A 22,295-nucleotide genomic window follows, 5' to 3' on the forward strand; every position below is an offset into this window, starting at 1 on the left:
TAGACTGTGACAGGAATCCATTACCCCCTGTTGCCCTTAGACAAGTAAAACACAACATCATTAGAATATGTGCATCTAGAAACAATGTTTAATTAATTTTCTCTTACGGATATGTCCCTGTTCAGGTCACACGTATGTATAGATCGCTTTGTGTCCAGGTTTTGGCCATTACAGAGTGATAATAAAACAAGGCTTTATTGTTGCAAAGATTTAGATAAATAAAAACAGAATTCTTAATTTGATTTCAATTGTTTCTGTTGATTGGGGCATAGTGAGTCTATGATTCATTGTGTGTTCATGGGAGTGGTCAGGGGAATACAGTATGTTCACTTTGAGAAAAGGCTGCAAGGGGCAGATTTTTAATATTGTTGCCAGTCAAAGAAATATGTAGAAAAAAACTCCTTAATGTAACTTTATGAGTCACAGAACTTAAAGGATAACCTAATGTCCCAACAGTGTGAGTGTATTGTGTATAAACAATGCTAAAATAACTAGAAAAATATAAAACTACCTCTGTATATTAAAATTCTAAATGCATTTTTTTTACAACAGCCGGGAACAAATCATTACTATTTCTCCCTCAGGAACATTTAAGGTCAATTAAAACCTGTTTCTTATACACAGAAACTAGGACAATCGCTAACAGATTATTTGATGTGTTGGTAACTATTTACCTAAATATTTGTCGGAATGTTTCAATGAATCATCATCATCATTAGTAAAAAATATTCATAAGTATATTCTTAAAGCGCACCTGTGAGTCAACCTTTAATTAGCGGCTTTGTTTTCAGTCATATTTGGCCTAGCCAACCAGGAATAAAATACTCACATTATCCACATGTAGATTGTAACTGAGTGAGAAAAAAAAAGGGGGGGGGGGGGGGGGGGTGGGCAGTGTGCCAGTTTAATGTAAAAAATGTTTCTCTCTCAGGTAATTCAAACCTTCAGTGCAAAGGACCAGGATCTGCCTCAAAATGGTCATAAGTTCTCCTTCAAACCGTCAGAGAAGGACATCAACAACAAGAACTTCACTATCCGCGACTTTGGAAGTGAGTTATCTTGACCAGGTTTCTGACACTATGCCAGGGAGGAAGAAAAAGTAGTCCTGATAATGAAGAAGTATGATGACAGCATCTAACATATCTCTAGGTGATACAGTGCATCCAACATAACACCTGCAAGGTCACAGGCTTTAACCTTTAGACTTGTGTTGTTGTGAGTACCTTGTGTTTTTGTGAGCACCTGATATACAGTGTTATCTTACATATCCAAGCAAAATAATATATATTTCTAGACATTTTGTGCAGGAACCATGGCCATTACCATCATTGGGAGTCAACTGTGTAATATAGTTGATTTGTGATTATTATAAATGTAGAAAAATGTTTACTGTTGTGTTAATTCTATAGAATTGATGTTGTCATATAGTATATTCTCAGAAAGGTAATGTGTCTCTTTCCAATGGGGATATTGTGAAACACAGCCTTGGAAGACTAACATGCAAAGGAGGGTAAAGACGAGTGTGACCTATTGCAGTATGAAGCTGTGGAAACGCATGCATTTCTCAACCTTGAAGAGAGACCTGGCTAGAATCTCTGATCCAGTTTTACTTTTTGGACACAGCGTCTCACAGCTTTTTGCCCTGCCATCACATTGCCAAGAGACACAATCTCCAGATTCAGGGGTGAGATCTGATATGCAGGGACAAGGCATTCAAATCACCACTGGCGAAGTCTAGCAAAGCAGGAGAAAAGAGAAAAAATACAGATGGCATTCCAAATGGCACCCTTTTCCCTTTATAGTGCACTACTTTTGACCAGAGCCAATAGTCTGTGCATAAAATTGAAAGTATTTTTTGACACCTTGAACCCCTGTCAGGAGAAAGTCCCATGCTTTGTCAACGAACAAACCAATCCTGACAGGGGTCAGACAGTCTAGACACAGTGGACAGGTCTGGGGCTGGTCCAAGCTGACACATCGCCTCGTTCCTGAGAAACACTGTCCAGGTCTATTCCTCTGACCAACTTCACACCTGCTGCAGCACCAGCCCCAACACCACCTTACTTTCTGAGTACATGCTTCCCTTACTCTTCTTTGCAGGCAATGTTAGCTGAATGAACAAAACCAAACAGTTTCCCAGAGCACTCAGTTGTAGGGGGTAAGGCTGCCATGTTGTCCCGTAGGCAGTTTAAATGTTTTCTGAGGCAACATGCTGGCTGATGTCAGGTCAGGTCAGCCTTGTTAATGACACGGGGCAGTAAAACAACCAACTTACATCATTTCTGATGTAATTTCCAACAGGCACACATGCACAAGAAAACACAGATTCATTGTCTCATTGTATAGGTTAGTGTATCCCAAATAAGACTATTAACAATGGCTGTTTCTTTGTACCATATCCTTAATAAGACTATATTACTATTCATCCATAGTTAAACAATGGGGTGTTTTGTTTATTTCTGTCCCAGATAACACAGCCGGGATAGTGACTCTGCAGAGCGGTTTTCGACGGCGTTCCCAGAAGATCTACTTCCTGCCCGTTGTAATCCAGGACAACGGCTACCCCGTCCAAAGCAGCACAGGCATCCTGACCATCCGTGTGTGTGGCTGCGAGTCAGACGGATCACTCCTCACCTGCAGCGCAGAGGCCATCTTCCTCCCGGTGGGGCTGAGTACAGGGGCTCTGATAGCCATCCTCCTGTGCATTATCATTCTACTAGGTGAGTCATTTATGCCTCATTCACTCCTCCTAGTCAGAATTGACTGTCTTATGCTGTTTATCCTTGTAAGGCCCACCCAGAGCATGAACCAACGTTCACAAAAATACTAACATACCCACAAAGCAGTGTCGTAACCACTAGACTAACCACCACAATAGTCAGTGTATTGTCATTCTACTGGGTGAGTATTGAGTAATTTACTCTTGTGGTAGGGTCTACTAAATTATGACTGTGTAATTTCTCCTGGTGGAGCATAGTACAGGGGCTCTGATAGCCCTTTTTCTGTGCATCGTTATCCCTAAAACAAAAAAACACATGCTTTAACATGAAATTTCACATGTGAAATCATATGTTTTTGGAGCACTTCAAATTTGCTAACATGTCACGTGTAGTTTCATGTTATTACATGTTGTCATGTTATCACATTAAGTTCACACGTGAAATTCATGTGTTTTGCCATAAGGAATTCTACTAGATGAGTCATTTACAGTAATGACTGTGTAACAGAACGGTGAATGTCCCTGTACATACAACCCAGGAGAGAAACCCACATTAACATCACTAATGAAGGCTAGCCCTAACCCTAGCTGTAATGCAACCCTTACCCCTACAAGCTGACGAATCATAACCGCTTGCCTTACTAAAACTATAGTATTGGCTGGCTTGGCCGGTGGCAAAAATAATTTAGCTTTCAGGGAAACTGATGCCACTGCCCGGTAGATTAGCTCACACTGGCTATTTAGTTCACAGATGTTCACAGACAGATATGACAGCTCAACTTCTAGCTCCTAATCAACTTTGCAGTATTTTTTTTTTCTGTGTTATTTCTTACATGATTAGCCTAGATTTTCTTTTGTGTTAATACATACAGCCGGAATTTTTGGGGGGATATCAGAACAACGGTAACTCACCAGCATTACGACCAGGAATACGAATTGGAATCTTTGTTCGCACCCCCCAGGGCAATTTAATTAATCCAGTGGCTACTCCAAAGCACTGCCAGCGGAGAAGAGGAATTCAGAGTAGACGTTTTGTCAGGAGGCGTGCACACCATCCATCACTTCCAAGTATATTACTCGCTAACGTTCAGTCTCTGGATAATAAAGTAGACAAGCTCAGGGCAAGGATCTCCTTCCAGAGAGACATCAACGATTGTAACATACACTGTTTTACAGAAACATGGCTCTCTCGGGATATACTGTCCTCATCCATACAGCCAGCTGGGTTCTTAGTATTTTGCACAGATAGGAATAAAGAACTCTCAGAGAAGAAGAAAGACGGGGGTGTATGTTTCATGATTACCTATTCATGGTGTGACTGTGATAACATGCAGAAACTCAAGTTCTTTTGTTCACCCGACCTAAAATACCTCACAATCAAATGCCTCCTAAGAGAATTCTTATAGTCACAGCCGGTTATTTTCCCCCTCAAGCCAAAACCACAACGGCCCTCAAAGAACTACACAATAACTAAATCTGATAATGGGGCCGGAAGAAATGGAAGCAGTTTTACGGGCGCCCAACCAATTGTGCTATTATGTGTTTTTTTTGCGTTATTTGTAACTTATTTTGTACATAATGTTTCTGCAACCGTATCTTACGGCAGAAAAGAGCTTCTGGATATCAGGACAGCGATCACTCACCTCGGAACAAGCAAGACTCACAACAAGCAAGACTCACATGATATTCTCCAAACACCCGGCAGGGCCGACATCCCAGTTATTCGCAAGAGGAAGCGACGCAGGTACAGAGGACGAACAGAAGGATGCCTCGTCAGGACCCGCAGAAGGCGAGTAGGAGAGCTGCCGTTACCGTCAACATTACTCGCCAACGTGCAATTATTGGACAATAAATTAGACGAGGTACGATCACAAATATCCTACCAACCTGACATCAAAAACTTCACGGAATCGTGGCTGAATGACGACATGGATATTCAGCTAGCGGGATATACGCTGCACCGGCAGGATAGAACAGCACACTCCGGTAAGACGAGGGTGGGCAGTCTGTGCATATTTGTAAACAACAGCTGGTGCACGAAATCTAAGGAAGCCTCTAGATTTTGCTCACCTGAAGTAGAGTATATTGTGATAAATTGCAGGCCACCCTACTTGCCTAGAGAGTTCTCAGCTATACTTTTCGTGGCTGTTTATTTACCACCACAAACAGATGCTGGCACTAAGACCTGTATAAGGATATAAGCAAACAGGAAACCACTCACCCAGAGGCGGCGCTCCTAGTGGCCGGAGACTTTAATGCAGGGAAACTAAAATCAGTTCTACCAAATCTCTATCAACATGTTAAATGTGCAACCAGAGGGAAAAACATTCTAGATCACCTGTACTCCACACACAGAGACGCGTACAAAGCTCTCCCTCGCCCTAGATTTGGTAAATCCGAACACAACTCTATCCTCCTGATTCCTGCTTACAAGCAAAAATGAAAGCAGGAAGCACCAGTGACTCGGTCTATAAAAAAGTTGTCAGATGAAGCAGATGCTAAACTACAGGACTGTTTTACTATCACAGACTGGAACATTATCTGGGATTCTTCCGATGACATTGAGGAATACACCACATCAGTCACTGGCTTTATCAATAAGTGCATCAAGGACGTCGTCCCAACAGTGACTGTACGTACATACCCTAACCAGAAACGATGGATTACAGGCAACAATTGCACTGAGCTAAAGGGTAGAGCTGCAGCTTTTAAGGTGCGGGACTATAACCCGGAAGCTTACAAGAAATCCCGCAATGCCCTACTACGACCCATCAAACAGGCAAAGTGTCAATACAGGGCTTAGATTGAATCATGCTACACCGGCTCTGACGCTCGTCGGATGTAGCAGGGCAAACTATTACAGACTACAAAGGGAAGCACAGCCGCGAGCTGACCTGTGACACCAGCCTACCAGACGAGCTAAATCACTTCGATGCTCGCTTCGAGGCAAGCAACACTGTGGCATGCATGAGAGCATCAGCTGTTCCAGGCGACTGTGTAATCCCGCTCTCCGTAGCCAACGTGAGTAAGACCTTTAAACAGGTCAACATACACACGGCTGCGGGGCCAGACAGATTACCAGGACGTGTGCTCCGGGCATGTGCTGACCAACTGGCAGGTGTCTTCACTGACATTTTCAACAAGTCCCTAAATGAGTCTTTAATACCAACATGTTTCAAGCAGACCACCATAGTCCCTGTGGCCAAGAACACAAAGTCAACCTGCCTACATGACTACAGACCCGTAGCACTCAGGTCTGTAGCCATGAAGTGCCTTGAAAGGCTGGTAATGGCTCACATCAACACCATTATCCCAGAAACCCTAGACCCACTCCAATTTATATACCGCCCAAACAGATCCACAGATGATGCAATCTCTATCGCACTCCACACTGCCCTTTCCACCTGGACAAAAGGAACACCTATGTGAGAATGCTATTCATTGACTACAGCTCAGCGTTCAACACCATAGTACCCTCAAAGCTCATCACTAAGCTAAGGAACCTGGGACTAAACATCTCCCTCTGCAACTGGATCCTGGACTTCCTGACGGGCCGCCCTCAGGTGGTGAGGGTAGGTAGCAATACATCTGCCACGCTGATCCTCAACACTGGAGCTCCCCAGTGGTGCGTGCTCAGTACCCTCCTGTACTCCCTGTTCATCCACGACTGCATGGCCAGGCACAACTCCAACACCATGATTAAGTTTGCAGACGACACAACAGTGGTAGGCCTGATCACCTACAACGACGAGACAGCCTATAGGGAGGAAGGCAGAGACCTGGCCAGGTGGTGCCAGAATAACAACCTATCCCTCAACGTAACCAAAACTAAGGAGATGATTGTGGACTACAGGAAAAGGAGCACAGAGCACACCCCCATTCTCATCGACGGGGCTGTAGAGGAACAAGTTGAGAGCTTCAAGTTCCTTGGTGTCCACATCAACAACAAACTAGAATGGTCCAAAGCACACCAAGACAGTCGTGAAGAGGGCACGGCAAATCCTATTCCCCCTCAGGAAACTAAAAAGATTTAGCAGGGGTCCTGAGATCCTCAAAAGGTTCTACAGCTGCAACATCGAGAGCATCCTGACCGGTTGCATCACTGCCTGGTACGTCAATCGCTCGGCCTTCGACCACAGGGCACTTCAGAGGGTAGTGCTTACAGCCCAGTACATCACTGGGGCAAAGCTGCCTGCCATCCAGGACCTCTAATCCAGGCGGTGTCAGAGGAAGGCCCTAAAAATTGTCAATGACCCCAGACACCCCAGTCATAGACTACTACCGCATGGCAAGCGGTACCGGAGTGCCAAGTCTAGAACAAAAAGGCTTCTCAACAGTTTTACCCCCAAGCCATAAGACTTCCTATGGTAACACAGGGGCCCCACAAGGGTGCATGCTCAGCCCCCTCTTTTATTCCCTGTTCACCTATGACTGGGTGGTCAAGCACGCCTCCAACTCAATCATCACGTTTGCAGACGACACAACAGTGACGAGACAGCCTACAGCGAGGATGTGAGGGCTCTGGGAGAGTGGTGTCAGGAAAATAACTTCTCACTCAATGTCAACAAAACAAAGGAGCTGATCGTGGACTTCAGGAAACAGCAGAGGGAGCACACCCCCATCCACATCGATGGGACAGCATTGGAGAAGGTGGAAAGCTTAAAGTTCCTCGGCATACACATCACTGACGATCTGAAATGGTCCACAACAACAGCGCCTCTTCAACAGTGGCTCTTCAACCTCAGGAGGCTGAATACATTTGGATTATCCCCTTAAACCAACACACACTTTTACAGATGCACAATTGAGAGCATCCTGTTGGGCTGTATCACCGCCTGGTATGACAACTGCCCTCACCCGCAGGGCTCTCCAGAGGGGGGTGTGGTCTGCCCAACACATCACCGGGGGCAATCTACCTGCCTTCCAGGACATCTACAGCACCCAATGTCACAGGAAGGCCAAAAAGATCATAATGGACATCACCACCCAAACCACGGCCTGTTCACCCCACTATCATCCAGAAGGCATGGCAGACTCGACAGCCTTGGTTTCTCAAATGATTGCCTCGCCTGGTTTACCAACTACTTCTCTGATAGAGTTCAGTATGTCAAATCGGAGGGCCTGTTGTCTGGACCTCTGGCAGTCTCTATGGGGGTGCCACAGGGTTCAATCGTCGGGCCGACTCTCTTCTCTGTATACATCAATGATGTTGCTCTTGCTGCTGGTGATTCTCTGATACACCTCTACGCAGACAACACCATTCTGTATACTTCTGGCCTCTCTTTGAACACTGTGTTAACTAACCTCCCGACGAGCTTCAATGCCAACTCTCCTTCCGTGGCCTCCAACTGCTCTTAAACGCAAGTAAAACTAAATGCATGCTATTCAACCGATCACTGTGCCCACCTGCTCGCCCGTCCAGCATCACTACTCTGGACAGCTCTGACTTGTGGACAACTACAAATACCTAGGTGTCTGGTTAGACTGTAAACTCTCCTTCCAAACTCAGATTAAACTTCTCCAAACCAAAATTAAATCTAGAATTGGCTTTTTATATTGCAACAAAGCATCCTTCACTCATGCTGCCAAACACATACCCTCGTAAAACTGACCATTCTACCGATCCTCGACTTCGGTGATGTCATCTATAAAATAACCTCCAACACTCTACTCAACAAACTGGATGCAGTCTATCACAGTGCCATCCGTTTTGTCCCTAAAGCCCCATACACTACCCACCATTGCGACCTGTACGCTCTCGTTGGTTGGCCCTCGCTTAATACTCGTCGCCCACTGGCTACAGGTTATCTACAAGTCTCTGCTAGGTAAAGCTCCGCCTTATCTCAGCTCACTGGTCACCATAGCAGCACCCACTCGTACCACGCGCTCCAGCAGGTATATCTCACTGGTCACCCCCAAAGCCAATTCCTCCTTTGGTCGTCTTTCCTTCCAGTTCTCTGCTGCCAATGACTGGAACGAACTGCAAACATCTCTGAAGCTGGAAACACTTATTTCCCTCACTAGCTTTGAGCAGCTCACAGATTACTGCACCTGCACATAGCCCATCTATAATTTAGCCCAAACAACTACCTGTTCCCCTACTGTATTTATTTATTTTGCTCCTTTGCACCCCATTATTTCTATTTCTACTTTGCACATTCTTCCACTGCAAATCTACCATTCCAGTGTTTTACTTGGTATATTGTATTTACTTCGCCACCATGGCCTTTTTTTGCCTTTACCTCCCTTATCTCACCTCAGTTGCTCATATTGTATATAGACTTATTTTCTACTGTATTATTGACTGTATGTTTTGTTTATTCCATGTGTAACTCTGTGTTGTTGTATGTGTCGAATTGCTATGCTTTATCTTGGCCAGGTCACAGTTGCAAATGAGAACTTGTTCTCAACTAGCATACCTGGTTAAATAAAGGTGAAATTAAAAATAAATTAAAAAAAGGCGAGGTTAGTACAGGTGCATCAAAGCTGGAACCGAAAGACTGAAAAACAGCTTCTATCTCAAGGCCATCAGACTGTCAAATAGCCTTCACTAGACGGCTTCCACCCGGTTACACAACATTGCACCTTAGAGGCTGCTGCCCTATATACATAGACTTGGACACTGGCCACTTTAATACTGGAACACTAGTACCTTTAATAATATTTAAATCATGTTTACATAATGCTTTACTCATCTCATATGTATATACTATACTGTATTCTAATCTACTGCATTTTAGTCAATGCCACTCCGACATTGCTCAATCTAATATTTATATATTTCTTAATTCCATTCTTTTACTTTTAGATGTATGTGTATAGTTGTGAATTGTTAGCACTGTTGGAGCTAGGAAAACAAGCATTTTGCTACACCCGCAATAACATCTGCTAAATATGTGTACAGTAAGTGACCAAACAATTCGATTTGATCTGCTCTCCAAACCATTGTGATCCATTTAACAATGTATTGTGAGAATATCCTCACAGACCTCACAGACTTGTCGACGTGACAATTGGGAGCAGAATGAAGTGTCACTTCCTGTGTCTTATTCACGGGGCTAGGATTTAATTACAGAGTAAATATTAATGGAGTGCTGAGATATGAGCCTTGATGGATAGGAATGAGGGAGGTGAGCCTGAGCCCCCCCTCCCCCCCCCCCCCCCGGATTGGATCGACCTCGTAAAACATCACCCAATCCCTTTGTCTCATTACTCCTTGGACACGGACTGATTTAAGCTTTAACTTAACCCTAAAGGTCAGGGCTGTAAAACTTGTCTTTAGAGTATTGTCTTAAACTCATCCCACTTAAAGAGAAGCTCATCTGCATTCATAGCAGCTTGTTTCCAGGGTGTGTGTGTCATGAACGGCTGTAAAAATGTGTCATTATTTTGCAGTGCCCGTGACCAATACAGAGTGGTCAAAATGTTTTAAAATTACACTCACCGCCTCCATCACTGATGATTGTGGCTGAGGAGTTGTTCATCAGCGGAATGCGAAGAGTCATGAGCCACTCATGTATGCCATTAGGCAGTTCATTCAAGCGGGTGGTCAGTGAAAAGAAGCCTGCACATGCATAGTGTAGTGTATGAGAGCATTGCCCACACATACTTGACGACTGGGATTCCTAATCCAGTGCAACCTTCATCTGCCTTTCCAGCTGTTTGGGTGATGGCACTCCTGTATCCGCTTGGTCAGCCAAATCAAATCAAATGTTATTTGTCACATACACATGGTTAGCAGATGTTAATGCGAGTGTAGCGAAATGCTTGTGCTTCTAGTTCCGACCATGCAGTAATATCTAACAAGTGATCTAACCTACCAATTTCAGAACAACTACCTTGTACACACAAGTGTAAAGGAATGAATAAGAATATGTACATAAAAATATATAAATGAGTGTTGGCCGAACAGCATAGGCAAGATAGAGTAGATGGTGTAGAGTACAGTATATACATATGAGATGAGTAATGTAGGGTATGTAAACATTAGATAAAGTGGCATTGTTTAATGTGGCTAGTGATACATGTATTACATCAAGATGCAGTAGATGGTATAGAGTACAGTATATACATATGAGATGAGTAACGTAGGGTATGTAAACATTATATAAAGTGGCTGGTGACACATTTATTATATCAATTTTTCCATTACTAAAGTGGCTAGAGTTGAGTCAGTATGTTGGCAGCAGCCACTCAACGCTAGTGGCTGTTTAACAGTCTAATGGTCTTGAGATAGAAGCTGTTTTTCAGTCTCTCGGTCCTAGCTTTGATGCACCTGTACTGACCTCGCCTTCTGGATGATAGCGGGGTGAACAGGCAGTGGCTCGGGTGGTTGTTGTCCTTGATGATCTTTTTGGCCTTCATGTGACATCGGGTGGTGTAGGTGTCCTGGAGGGCAGGTAGTTTGCCCCCGGTGATACGTTGTGCAGACCTCACTACCCTCTGGAGAGATTTACGGTTGTGGGTGGAGCAGTTGCCGAACCAGGCAGTGATACAGCCCGACAGGATGCTCTCGGTTGTGAATCTGCAAAAGTTTGAGTGTTTTTGGTGACAAGCCGAATGTCTTCAGCCTCCTGAGGTTGAAGAGGCGCTGCTGCGCCTTCATTACCACGCTGTCTGTGTGGGTGGACCATTTCAGTTTGCCCGTGATGTGTACGTGCCGAGGAACTTAACTTTCCACCCTCTCCACTACTGTCCCGTCAATGTGGATAGGGGGCTGCTCCCTCTGCTGTTTCCTGAAGTCCACGATCATCTCCTTTGTTTTGTTGACATTGAGTGTGAGGTTATTTTCCTGACACCACACTCCGAAGGCCCTCACCTCCTCCCTGTAGGCCGTCTCGTCGTTGTTGGTAATCAAGCCTACCACTAGTGTCATCCGCAAACTTGATGATTGAGTATGAGACGTGCATGGCCACGCAGTCGTGGGTGAACAGGGAGTACAGGAGGGCTGAGAACGCACCCTTGTGGGGCCCCAGTGTTGAGGATCAGCGGGGTGGAGATGTTGTTACCTACCCTCACCACCTGTGGGCGGCCCGTCAGGAAGTCCAGGACCCAGTTGCACAGGGTGGGGTTGAGACCCAGACCCACCCGTCTTGAGGGTCAGCGTGCACCCTCAGGGGTGCATGCTTAGTCCTCTCCTGTACTTCCTGTTCACCTACGACTGCGTGGCCACGCACGACTGCAATGCCATCATCAAGTTTGCTGATGACACGACAGGGGGTAGGCCTGATCACCAACGATGGTGAGACAGACTATAGGAAGGAGGTCAAAGACCTGGCAGTGTGAAACTGCAGGGCACCAAAACAAGAAAAATCCCATAATTAAAATTCCTCTAACATATAAGTATTTTACACCATTTTAAAGAAAAAATGTGCGTTAATCCAACCACAGTGTCCGATTTCAAAATCTCTTTTCGGCAAAAGCAGAACATATCATTATATTAGGTCAGGAACTAGTCACAGAAAGCATTCGGCCATTTTTCAACCAAAGAGAGGAGTCACAAAAAGCAGAAATATAGATAAAAATGAATCACTAACCTTTGATGATCTTCATCAGATGACACTCATAGGACAACATTTTACACAATACATGTATGTTTTATTCGGTAAAGTTCATTTTATATCCAAAAATCTGAGTTTACATTGACGAGTTACGTTCAGTAGTTCCAAAACATCCAGTGATTTTGCAGAGAGCCACAGCAATTTACAGAAATGCTCATAATAAATGTTGATGAAAATACAAGTATTATGTCAAAAGATGTATAGAATCAATCTTTAGGATGTTTATCATAAATCTTCAATAATATTCCAACCGGACAATTCCTTTGTCTTTAGAAATTAAAGGGAACGGAGCTCGCGCTCATGGCCGCGCACTACTTAACTAAAGGCTTTCAATCAGACCACTGGTTCAAACAGCTCGTATTTGCTCCCCCTTCACAGTAGAAGCCTGAAACAACGTTCTAAATACTGTTGACATCTAGTGGAAGCCTTAGGAAGTGGAATCTGACCCCATAGACACAGTATATTGCATAGGCAATCACTTGAAAAACTACAAACTTCAGATTTCCCACTTCCTGGATGGATTTTCCTCAGGTTTTTGCCTGCCATATCAGTTTTGGAAACTTCAGCGTGTTTTCTATCCAAATATACTAATCTGCATATCCTAGCTTCTGGGCCTTAGTAGCAGGCAGTTTAATTTGGGCACGCTTTTCATCCAAAATTCCGAATGGTGCCCCCTACCCTAGTCAAGTACCACAAAATGTTCAGATCAGCGCAAAAAACAGCAGATTTGTTCAGGAGCCCGTAAAACGGCAGATATCCATTCCAGTGCCATTCTTTCTAGTATACTTAATCTGCTTAACCCATAGCCTACAATTTCTGCGATCCAGCGGAAATCTAATTAACATAATAAAAAAAATCCCATCAAAATCCATCAGTTTAAACTAGAGATCTATTTTTTGCATGGGCTCAATCCACCGCATCTGACGATATTGCCCTTCCGTATCTGCGGTGAAAGGTTGCAGAGCTAGAGTGATGTTTGCCAGACCATGAGACATCCCGAATATCGGTCTTCTCACAGTAACGTCTGTAGCCTCCGAATGGTTTGGCCTACAAACTATGACCACAAACTAAGATGCAACTCTCACGAACAGGTTGCTGTTCCCCATTTTGCTCTAGGACGCCCACAAGCCCCACAAGACTCGTCTGAAGGTCTGCAGTACAAGTTTATAAAAATGAATGGAAGTATACATGGAAATAGTTTAGTGCCTAAAATAACGGGATAAATACAGTAAAAATAAAAATAAATGTTTCCTGATCTTTCTTATAACTCTCAGATATAGGACAGACACTTCAGAACAAACTACCTTTAGATTTTTTGGGGGCACTATCTGTTGTTCCAGGTAATAATATGTTATTCAACACTGTCACGTTCTGACCTTAGTTCTTTTGTTATGTCTTTGTTTTAGTATGGTCAAGGCGTGAGTTGGGTGGGTAGTCTATGTTCCTTTTTCTATGTTATTCTGCTTCTATGTGTTTGGCCTAATATGGTTCTCATTCAGAGGCAGGTGTCAGTCGTTGTCTCTGATTGGGAGCCATATTTAGGTAGCCTGTTTGTTGTTGTGGGTGATTTGTTCCTGTGTCTGTGTTTTCACCATACGGGACTGTTTCGTTTTCGTTCGTTCACTTTGTTGTTTTTGTTAAGTGTTCTATTTTTTTTATTAAAATATGGACACTTTCCATGCTGCGCATTGGTCCTCCGATCCTTCCTACTATTCCTCCTCAGAAGAGGAGGAAGACGAGCGTTACAGAATCACCCACCAAAACCGGACCAAGCAGCGTGGTACCCAGGAGCAGCGGGTTCAGGACTCCTGGACTTGGGAGGAGATCTTAGATGGCAAGGGACCCTGGGTACAGCCGGGAGAATATCGCCGTCCCAAGGCAGAGCTGGAGGCAGCGAAAGCCGAGAGGCGGTGGTATGAGGAGGCAGCACGAAAGTGCGGCTGGAAGCCCGAGAGGCAGCCCCAAAAATGTATTGGGGTGGGTGCATACGGGGAGTGTGGCTAAGTCAGGTAGGAGACCTGAGCCAACTCCCCGTGCTTACCGTGGAGAGAGGTGGACAGGGCAGGCACCGTGTTATGCTGTGAGGCGCACGGTGTCCCCGGTACGCAGGCATAGCCCGGTGCGGTACATAGCAGCGCCTCGTATCGGCCGGGCTAGAGTGGACATCGAGCCAGGTGCCATGAAGCCGGCTCTGCGCATCTGTTCTCCAGTGCGTCTCCTTGGGCTGGGGTACATGGCACCAGCCCTACGCATGGTGTCCCCGGTTCGCCAGCACAGCCCAGTGCGGGCTATTCCACCTCGCCGCACTGGCCTGGCTAAGGGGAGCATTCAGCCAGGTAGGGTTGGGCAGGCTCGGTGCTCGAGACCTCCAGTGAGCCTCCACGGTCCGGTCTATCCGGTGCCTCCTCCACGTACCAGACCTCCGGTGGCAGCCCCACGCACCAGGCTGTCTCTCTGTTTCCTTCCTCCAGGTGCTCCCGTCTGTCCAGCGCTGTCAGAGTCTCCCTCCTGTTCAGCGCCGCTTGATCCGCCCTCCTGTCCAGCGCCGCCTGAGCCGCCCTCCTGTCCAGTGCCGCCTGAGCCGCCCTCCTGTCCTGAGCCGCCTGAGCCGCCCGTCTCTCTTGAGCCGCCTGAGCCGCCCGTCTGTCCTGTGCTGCCCGTCTGTCCTGAGCCGCCTGAGCCGCCCGTCTGTCCTGAGCCGCCTGAGCCGCCCGTCTGTCCTGAGCCGCCTGAGCCGCCCGTCTGTCCTGAGCTGCCCCTCAGTCCGGAGCTGCCCCTCAGTCCAGACGCGCCCCTCAGTCCAGTGGTGCCCTTTATTAGGGTCCCCAGTCCAAGGTCGGCGGTGAGGGTCGCCGCTCCAAAGACGCCACTGAAGCGGACTAAGACTATGGTGGAGTGGGGTCCACGTCCCGCGCCAGAGCCGCCACCGCGGACAGATGCCCACCCAGACCCTCCCCTATAGGTTCAGGTTTTGCGGCCGGAGTCCGCACCTTTGGGGGGGGGGGGGTACTGTCACGTTCTGACCTTAGTTATTTTGTTATGTCTTTGTTTTAGTATGGTCAGGGCATGAGTTGGGTGGGTAGTCTATGTTCCTTTTTCTATGTTATTCTGTTTCTATGTGTTTGGCCTAATATGGTTCTCAATCAGAGGCAGGTGTCAGTCGTTGTCTCTGATTGGGAGCCATATTTAGGTAGCCTGTTTGTTATTGTGGGTTGTGGGTAATTGTTCCTGTGTTTTCACCATACGGGACTGTTTCGTTTTCGTTCGTTCAGTGTTCGATTTTCTTTATTAAAATATGGACACTGACCACGCTGCGCATTGGTCCTCCGATCCTTCCTACTATTCCTCCTCAGAAGAGGAGGAAGACGAGCGTTACAAACAGGATTATATTGGCTAATAGCAGTAATGGCAAATTCGATGTTTCATCCAATCATAATTTTTTGACACCTTAGAGGTCTTAAAATACTAAATCAAATAGCGAAATAATCCTTGGTATGACCATCTTAAAACGATTCCATATGTTAGCTTATAAATATGCAAACAAACCTTGAACTGGCTCAAACTGCTAAACATCACTCTCTGTACCAGACAACATGACAAAATATTAGATGTCTCACTGTTCTTACTGTTCAACTGAAAGTTTATCTATCAGTTTCATATCAACCACTATTTGTTATGATGCATGCATACGTAATTAAAAATGTCTATATTATCTTGCGATTCAGAAAACATAATTTGCAATTAACTGCTATTGCTACTAGCCACATCAGTTAGTACTATGTCCTTGCATCCAAGATGTTACTTGCTCTCACATATTGCATATGGAATGTGAATGCATGTACACAGGAGGATTATGTATTAAAACCTCTTACAGATCATACCCTTTTTTTACATTTTCGCCTAAAATGACATACCCAAATCGAACTGCCTGTAGCTCAGGACCTGAAGCAAGGATATGCATGTTCTTGATAACATTTGAAAGGAAACACTTTGAAGTTCATGAAAATGTGAAATTAATGTAGGAGAATATAACACATTAGATCTGGTAAAAGATAATACAAACAAAAAAACATGTGTTTTGATTATTTATTTTTTATCATATTTGAAATAAAAGAGAAAGGCCATAATATAATATTGCAGTTTAGACACAATTTAGATTTTGACCACTAGATGGGAGCGGTGTATGTGCAAAGTTTCAGACTGATCCAGTGAAGCGTTGCAATACTGCACACAGTAGTCTGCCCAAATGTGCCGAATTGGTCAATAGATACATTTTCAAGTACAGAGAACATACATTTTTTATTACCATATAATTTTGTAAGTTTACACACTACCAGGAAGGTCATACATGATGGAAAATTTGCTTCCCGACAGCAAATACATTAACCTTTTCACATCTAGATGGCCGGGAGGGATGGGTGTGGGGCCAGAAACAGCAGGGGTTCAAACTTTAAAACCCAGTTCCTTCATTTGAATATATCAAACAAAACTATGCTACATTTTTATCTCTGGGACCCTCAGGATGACAAATCAGAGCAATATTACTGAATGTAAGTAGATTATTTACCTTCAGAGGTGAATGTATCAAACCAAGTGCTGTGATAAAAGTTTTTTGCTGTTGTGCACTCTCCTTAAACATTAGCATGACATTTTTTCACTGTAACAGCTACTGTTAATTGGCCAGTGCTGTTAGATTAACCTCTAATTCCTCCCAAACCCGGATGCGGGAGCACCCCCCACAGTAAAAAAGCTGACTAGCATAGCCTAGCATAGCGTCACAAGTAAATACTAGCATCTAAATATCATTAAATCACAAGTCCAAGACACCAGATGAAAGATACACATCTTGTGAATCCAGCCATCATTTCTGATTTTTAAAATGTTTTACAGGGAAGACACAATATGTAAATCTATTAGCTAACCACGTTAGCAAAAGACACCACTTTTTTTACTCCACCAGTTTTTTACTCCATCAGTAGCCATCACTAATTCGACCAAATAAAGATATATATAGCCACTAACCAAGAAACAACTTCATAAGATGACAGTCTGATAACATATTTATTGTATAGCATATGTTTTTTTAGAAAAATGTGCATATTTCAGGTATAAATCACAGTTCTACATTGCAGCTGCAATCTGAAATAGTGCCGAAGCTGCCAGAATAATTACAGAGACCAACGTCAAATACCTAATTACTCATCTTAAAACATTCTGAAAAATACACAGCGTACAGCAAATGAAAGCCCAACATCTTGTGAATCCAGCCAATATGTCAGATTTTTTAAGTGTTTTACAGCAAAAACACAATATAGCATTATATTAGCTTAGCACAATAGCCAGAAACACAAGAAATTTGCCAGCAGCACAGGTTAGCGATCGTAACAATACAGCAAAAGATATATAATTTTTGACTAACCTTGATATACTTCGTCAGATGACAGTCCTGTAACATCATATTACACAATGCATATAGGTTTTGTTCGAAAATGTGCATATTTAGCAGCACAAATCGTGGTTATACAATGTGATCAGTGGCAACAGGTCATGCATTCTGGCCAGCGCCATCTTGGAAAGGCACCTAATCTAATCAATAAATAATCGTAAACTTGACTAAAAAATACAGGTTGGACAGCAAATGAAAGATGCATTAGTTATTAATGCAACCGCTGAGTTAGATTTTTTAAATTAACGTTACTAGACATACAGTGTGCGTTACAGCCAGACTAGTGCCGCAATAATGGCAGACAAATGCGTTTACATTTTTCCACATAAATACGGAATAACATCATAAATAGCTCTTACTTTTGGACGAGCTTCCATCAGAATCTTGGGCAAGTGGTCCTTTGTCCAAAATAATCGTTGCTTGGTTGTAAAACGTCGTCTTCAACTTCGGAAATAGCAGCTAACAATAGCTATGTGGCCACAACATGCCCAAATCCTCAAAACGCAATACTAAGGAAATTCCGAAAATAGCAATATACTCGCATAAACTGATATAACTCGGTTTAAAATAACTTCGTTATGATGTTTCTAACACCTATATCGAATTAAATTACAGACGGATATAGCTAAGGCCAATAACTGAGCGTTTCAAAATGCCATCCTGAGATCTTGCTTTGCGCAATGACGAACGACGAAAAGAGAGCTCCCCTCGTTCCTTGGCCTTTTTTAAGCTCTGAGAACTACGTAGAGACTCCATTCCACTTCTCATTGGTTACTGACATCCAGGGGAAGGCGGGTGCATGTCGACCCATAGGATACATACAGAGCTTTAAACTGATCTGAGAACAGAGCCTCGTTTTCAGACCTTCGCAGTTCCTGTCATGGATTTCGCTGCAGAAAGAGTTCTGGTTCACCCACAGACATAATTCAAACGGTTTTAGAAACTAGAGATTGTTTTCTATCCAATAGTAATAATATGCATATTGTACGAGCAAGAATTGAGTACGAGGCAGTTTAATTTGGGAACGATAAATGTCCAAGTTGAAACAGCACCCCCTGTAGTGTCAAGTTAACAAGAATGTAAGCTTTCTACATATAAGACATGTCTATGAAAGTTGGATGTTACTTACAACTTCATTCTATTCACATTAGCACCAACTGTCACGGTATAGGGATGCCGATCCCGTAGAGGATAAATGTGTTACTTGGACCACACCATGGCCTAAAGTCTCCTTTTTCTCCTGCCAAGTCAATTTATCGTAAATTACGGGTCTACAAAGATAAAATTAGTTGAGCAAACTGCGAGGAGATATTTTTCATGTTGAATGAGTCTTTGCTAGTAAGAAGAAGGCCCTCTTCACCCACTGTCCTCTCTGTGAAGGAAGAGTTAGTGTTGAAAGGGTTGACCACATGGTGAGAACTGTTATCAGAGCTCAGAGTCAACAAGCCCTTAGGTTCTGGCTGGCACAACTGTTATTCCAACAAGTCATGCTCTCTCTGAGAAAATGTGTGTAACACAACTTAAAGAAAAAAAAAATTTGAGGGGAGAGACAGTTATTTTCTATGGTGGATTTGTCAAGCTAACCCAGGTGTTCCTTCCTGTGTGGAAATAATGAGAAAATCAAACTGTCTGTTGAACTGGCCGTATGAGCCCTGCCTCGCATCAGCACAGCTCCCCATCACAAATAGATCACACACAGCTACGACCCTAGAAAGATATGTCAAAATAATAATGACAGTGCTTGAAATACAGACCTTGACCACAGGGGGATGCTGACGCACTGTTTGAGTTATATTAAAGTAGGAGAAGGACAGTCTATTCCAGTACCCATGCTTTTTATTTTAATTTTTCCCTTATCTTTTCTTCATTTCAATTGAATATGTTATATATGTGTGTGTTGAACCATGTATTGCTTTCCCCTGTGAATACTCCAATTGAAGACCCATATGGGAAATGTTTATTGTGAATTACCACAGTGAGGAGGAACAAATTTTGGAATAATATTTTGTTCCCCTTGCTTTAAAAAATGTGTGTGAGAGATGTAAATTCGATATGGGCAGCTACAGGCAGAGATTCCATTGGGTTTGACGATTAAAAGGGTATCTGTAAGGTAAGGGAAATGACTTGCCAGTTGCCACTGTGGACGTACTATCTTATGAATACCCATACACCCCCCTGGAAATATCAGTGTATTTTGCTTGACTATGATATATTGTCAGTAGGCTATGTAATGTTTGTTGTCAGGTCAGTACTCAGTACATAACATACAGTATGTTGCTAAGGAACAACATGTGTGGGAGATTTGGTCACTTCATCATTGGCAAGTCAATTGATTGCTGTGCCAGGAAACAATACCATGACCTGTCTCATAACATGCATGCCAGGGAAATGTATCATCTCAAGCCATCAACAAAAACATAAATCAAATTGAATTAGACCTTAGAGACCTTAGAGTGAAATGCTTATTTACAAGCCAACAATGCTTTAAAACAGATAACAAAAAAATAGAAAATAGAAAATAAAAGTAACAAATAATTAAACAGCAGCAGTAAAATAACAAGCGAGGCTATATACAGGGGGCACCGGTACAGAGTCAATGTGCGGTGGCACCGGTTAGTTGAGGTAACTGAGGTAATATGTACATGTAGGTAGAGTTAAAGTGACTATGCATAGAATATAAACAGAGAGTAGCAGCAGCGTAAAAGAGGGGTCTGGGTAGCCATTTGATTAGCTGTTCAGGAGTCTTATGGCTTGGGGGACCTCAACATGGCGCTCCGGTACCGCTGCCGTGCGGTAATTGATCAAATGCATTCTATTACATTTCCCCATGCAAGTAGCACTGTATATTATATCTTAGCCTATTTTTCACAAACTATGCTGTATTAGCAATATTATAACCAACACCATATATGCTACCAATACCATTCCGATTGATTCATAGTTTTCATAAACCACTGTTTTAATCTCTCTTTGATCTCTCTCCAGTGATTGTGGTCCTCTACGTGGGTCTGAGACGACAGAAGAAGAAGGAGACCCTGATGACGTCCAAGGAGGACATCCGTGACAATGTGATCCACTACGACGACGAGGGTGGGGGCGAAGAGGACACCCACGCTTTCGACATGGGAACCCTCTGCAACCCCAAAGTCATCAAAGAGAAACTCCTGAAAGAGAACCGGGACCTTTTCCGACGTGACGTCAAACCCGAGACAAAAACCGGCAAAAACCAACCGCCAGTTTCCCAAGACAGTGCAGATATCTGCAACTTCATCAATCAGCGACTGAAAGAAAATGATGTGGACAACTCAGCCCCACCCTATGACTCTTTAGCTACCTACGCCTATGAAGGGGAGGGCTCTGTAGCTGAGTCGCTCAGCTCCATCGAGTCTCTGGTTGTAGATACCAATGAGGACTATGATTACCTCAACGAATGGGGTCCTCGATTTAAGACTCTGGCAGGATTATTTGGAGAGCAGTCGGACACTCAGTCAGACACAACGACAACAACAGAAAACAGACTTTGATTATGTTATTCATAGAATCCAAAAGTGGACATAAAATGCCATTATTTTAGTTTTTTTCCTTTATTTAAGGGTTTTCTATTTTAGCAAATGAATTTGTTTGTCAATTTTTTTCTTTTGGATTTTTCCTATCCTCAATCACAAAGATGTATAAAAGGAGGATAGATAGCTAGATGAAAAAGACAGCCTTTCAACTACTTTTATAGTGAATGTTGTTTTATGTCTTATTTATTTTACTTTGTTTTCTCACTGCTAGGGGGAAGAAAGACAGAAACACAGAAAATGCAAGCATTTTCTTCTTTGATATCCTTATAAGTGCCTCAATAATTGTTTTCTTATTTTTTTATTCTCTCTCTCTCTATCTCTCTCAATCTGGTCACGCAAGCATAGGCTGACTGGCAGACAGAGGCATGTGGGTTTGAGACTACTCTCAGTTGGACAAGTTATGGGACAATTATGTGGCCCAAGTTTGGCCAAAGATATTTTGAATGTTATTTATCATTATTTATTTATTGTGATGGAGTTTTTTTGGGGGGTTCCTTCGTTAACGTATTTATCTATTTATCTCTTAGTCATACACATATTTTTTGGGGGGGAAGACACTTGAGGATTTTGTAATTATTCCATGGCCCAAACGAAAATGAAAGTTTCAGTTAGGTGGGTCAGGTGTATTGACTTGTACTTGTAAAAATGTATTTAGGGCTAACCAAGATCATGCAGTTCAGTCAATGTAATAAACACTGTTTTCTTAAATAAACACCACTGATAAAAACAATGATTCATTGATTTATGTTTTGTTCTGGTTTTGGGAAAGAACATTCTCAAACTGGCTTGGCGTTGTGTGGAAATGTAATATTATTCGTATCCAGAAACAGAATACCAGGTTTGATTCAATAAGGTCCCTATAGCCTCAGTCTACTGTAATACTGTCCGGGGCCTGCGAGCTGATCTATTGTCTAGGCATTTTGGTGACAATATTGACAATGGGGAGCATTCCATTGATAATGGAACGGAAATGGGAACAGACAGCATTATAAGCTTGGAGCCTT

The 22,295-nt window shown here is 43.5% G+C and overlaps 1 protein-coding gene across 1 annotated transcript in view; it reads left to right on the forward strand.

The window, feature by feature from the left end:
• The window catches only part of LOC139532050 (cadherin-12-like), a 187,354-nt gene extending 165,333 nt beyond the window's left edge, over window positions 1-22,021 (forward strand). The window contains exons 10-12 of the mRNA XM_071329161.1: window positions 932-1,049; window positions 2,469-2,720; window positions 20,711-22,021. Of these exons, the coding sequence (XP_071185262.1) occupies window positions 932-1,049; window positions 2,469-2,720; window positions 20,711-21,249 (909 nt within the window). The 3' untranslated portion in view covers window positions 21,250-22,021. The remainder of the gene's footprint in view (window positions 1-931; window positions 1,050-2,468; window positions 2,721-20,710) is intronic.
• The last annotated feature ends 274 nt before the right edge of the window (window positions 22,022-22,295 follow it).

This window comes from Salvelinus alpinus, chromosome 10 (assembly GCF_045679555.1).
Source record: "Salvelinus alpinus chromosome 10, SLU_Salpinus.1, whole genome shotgun sequence".
NCBI lineage: Eukaryota > Metazoa > Chordata > Actinopteri > Salmoniformes > Salmonidae > Salvelinus > Salvelinus alpinus.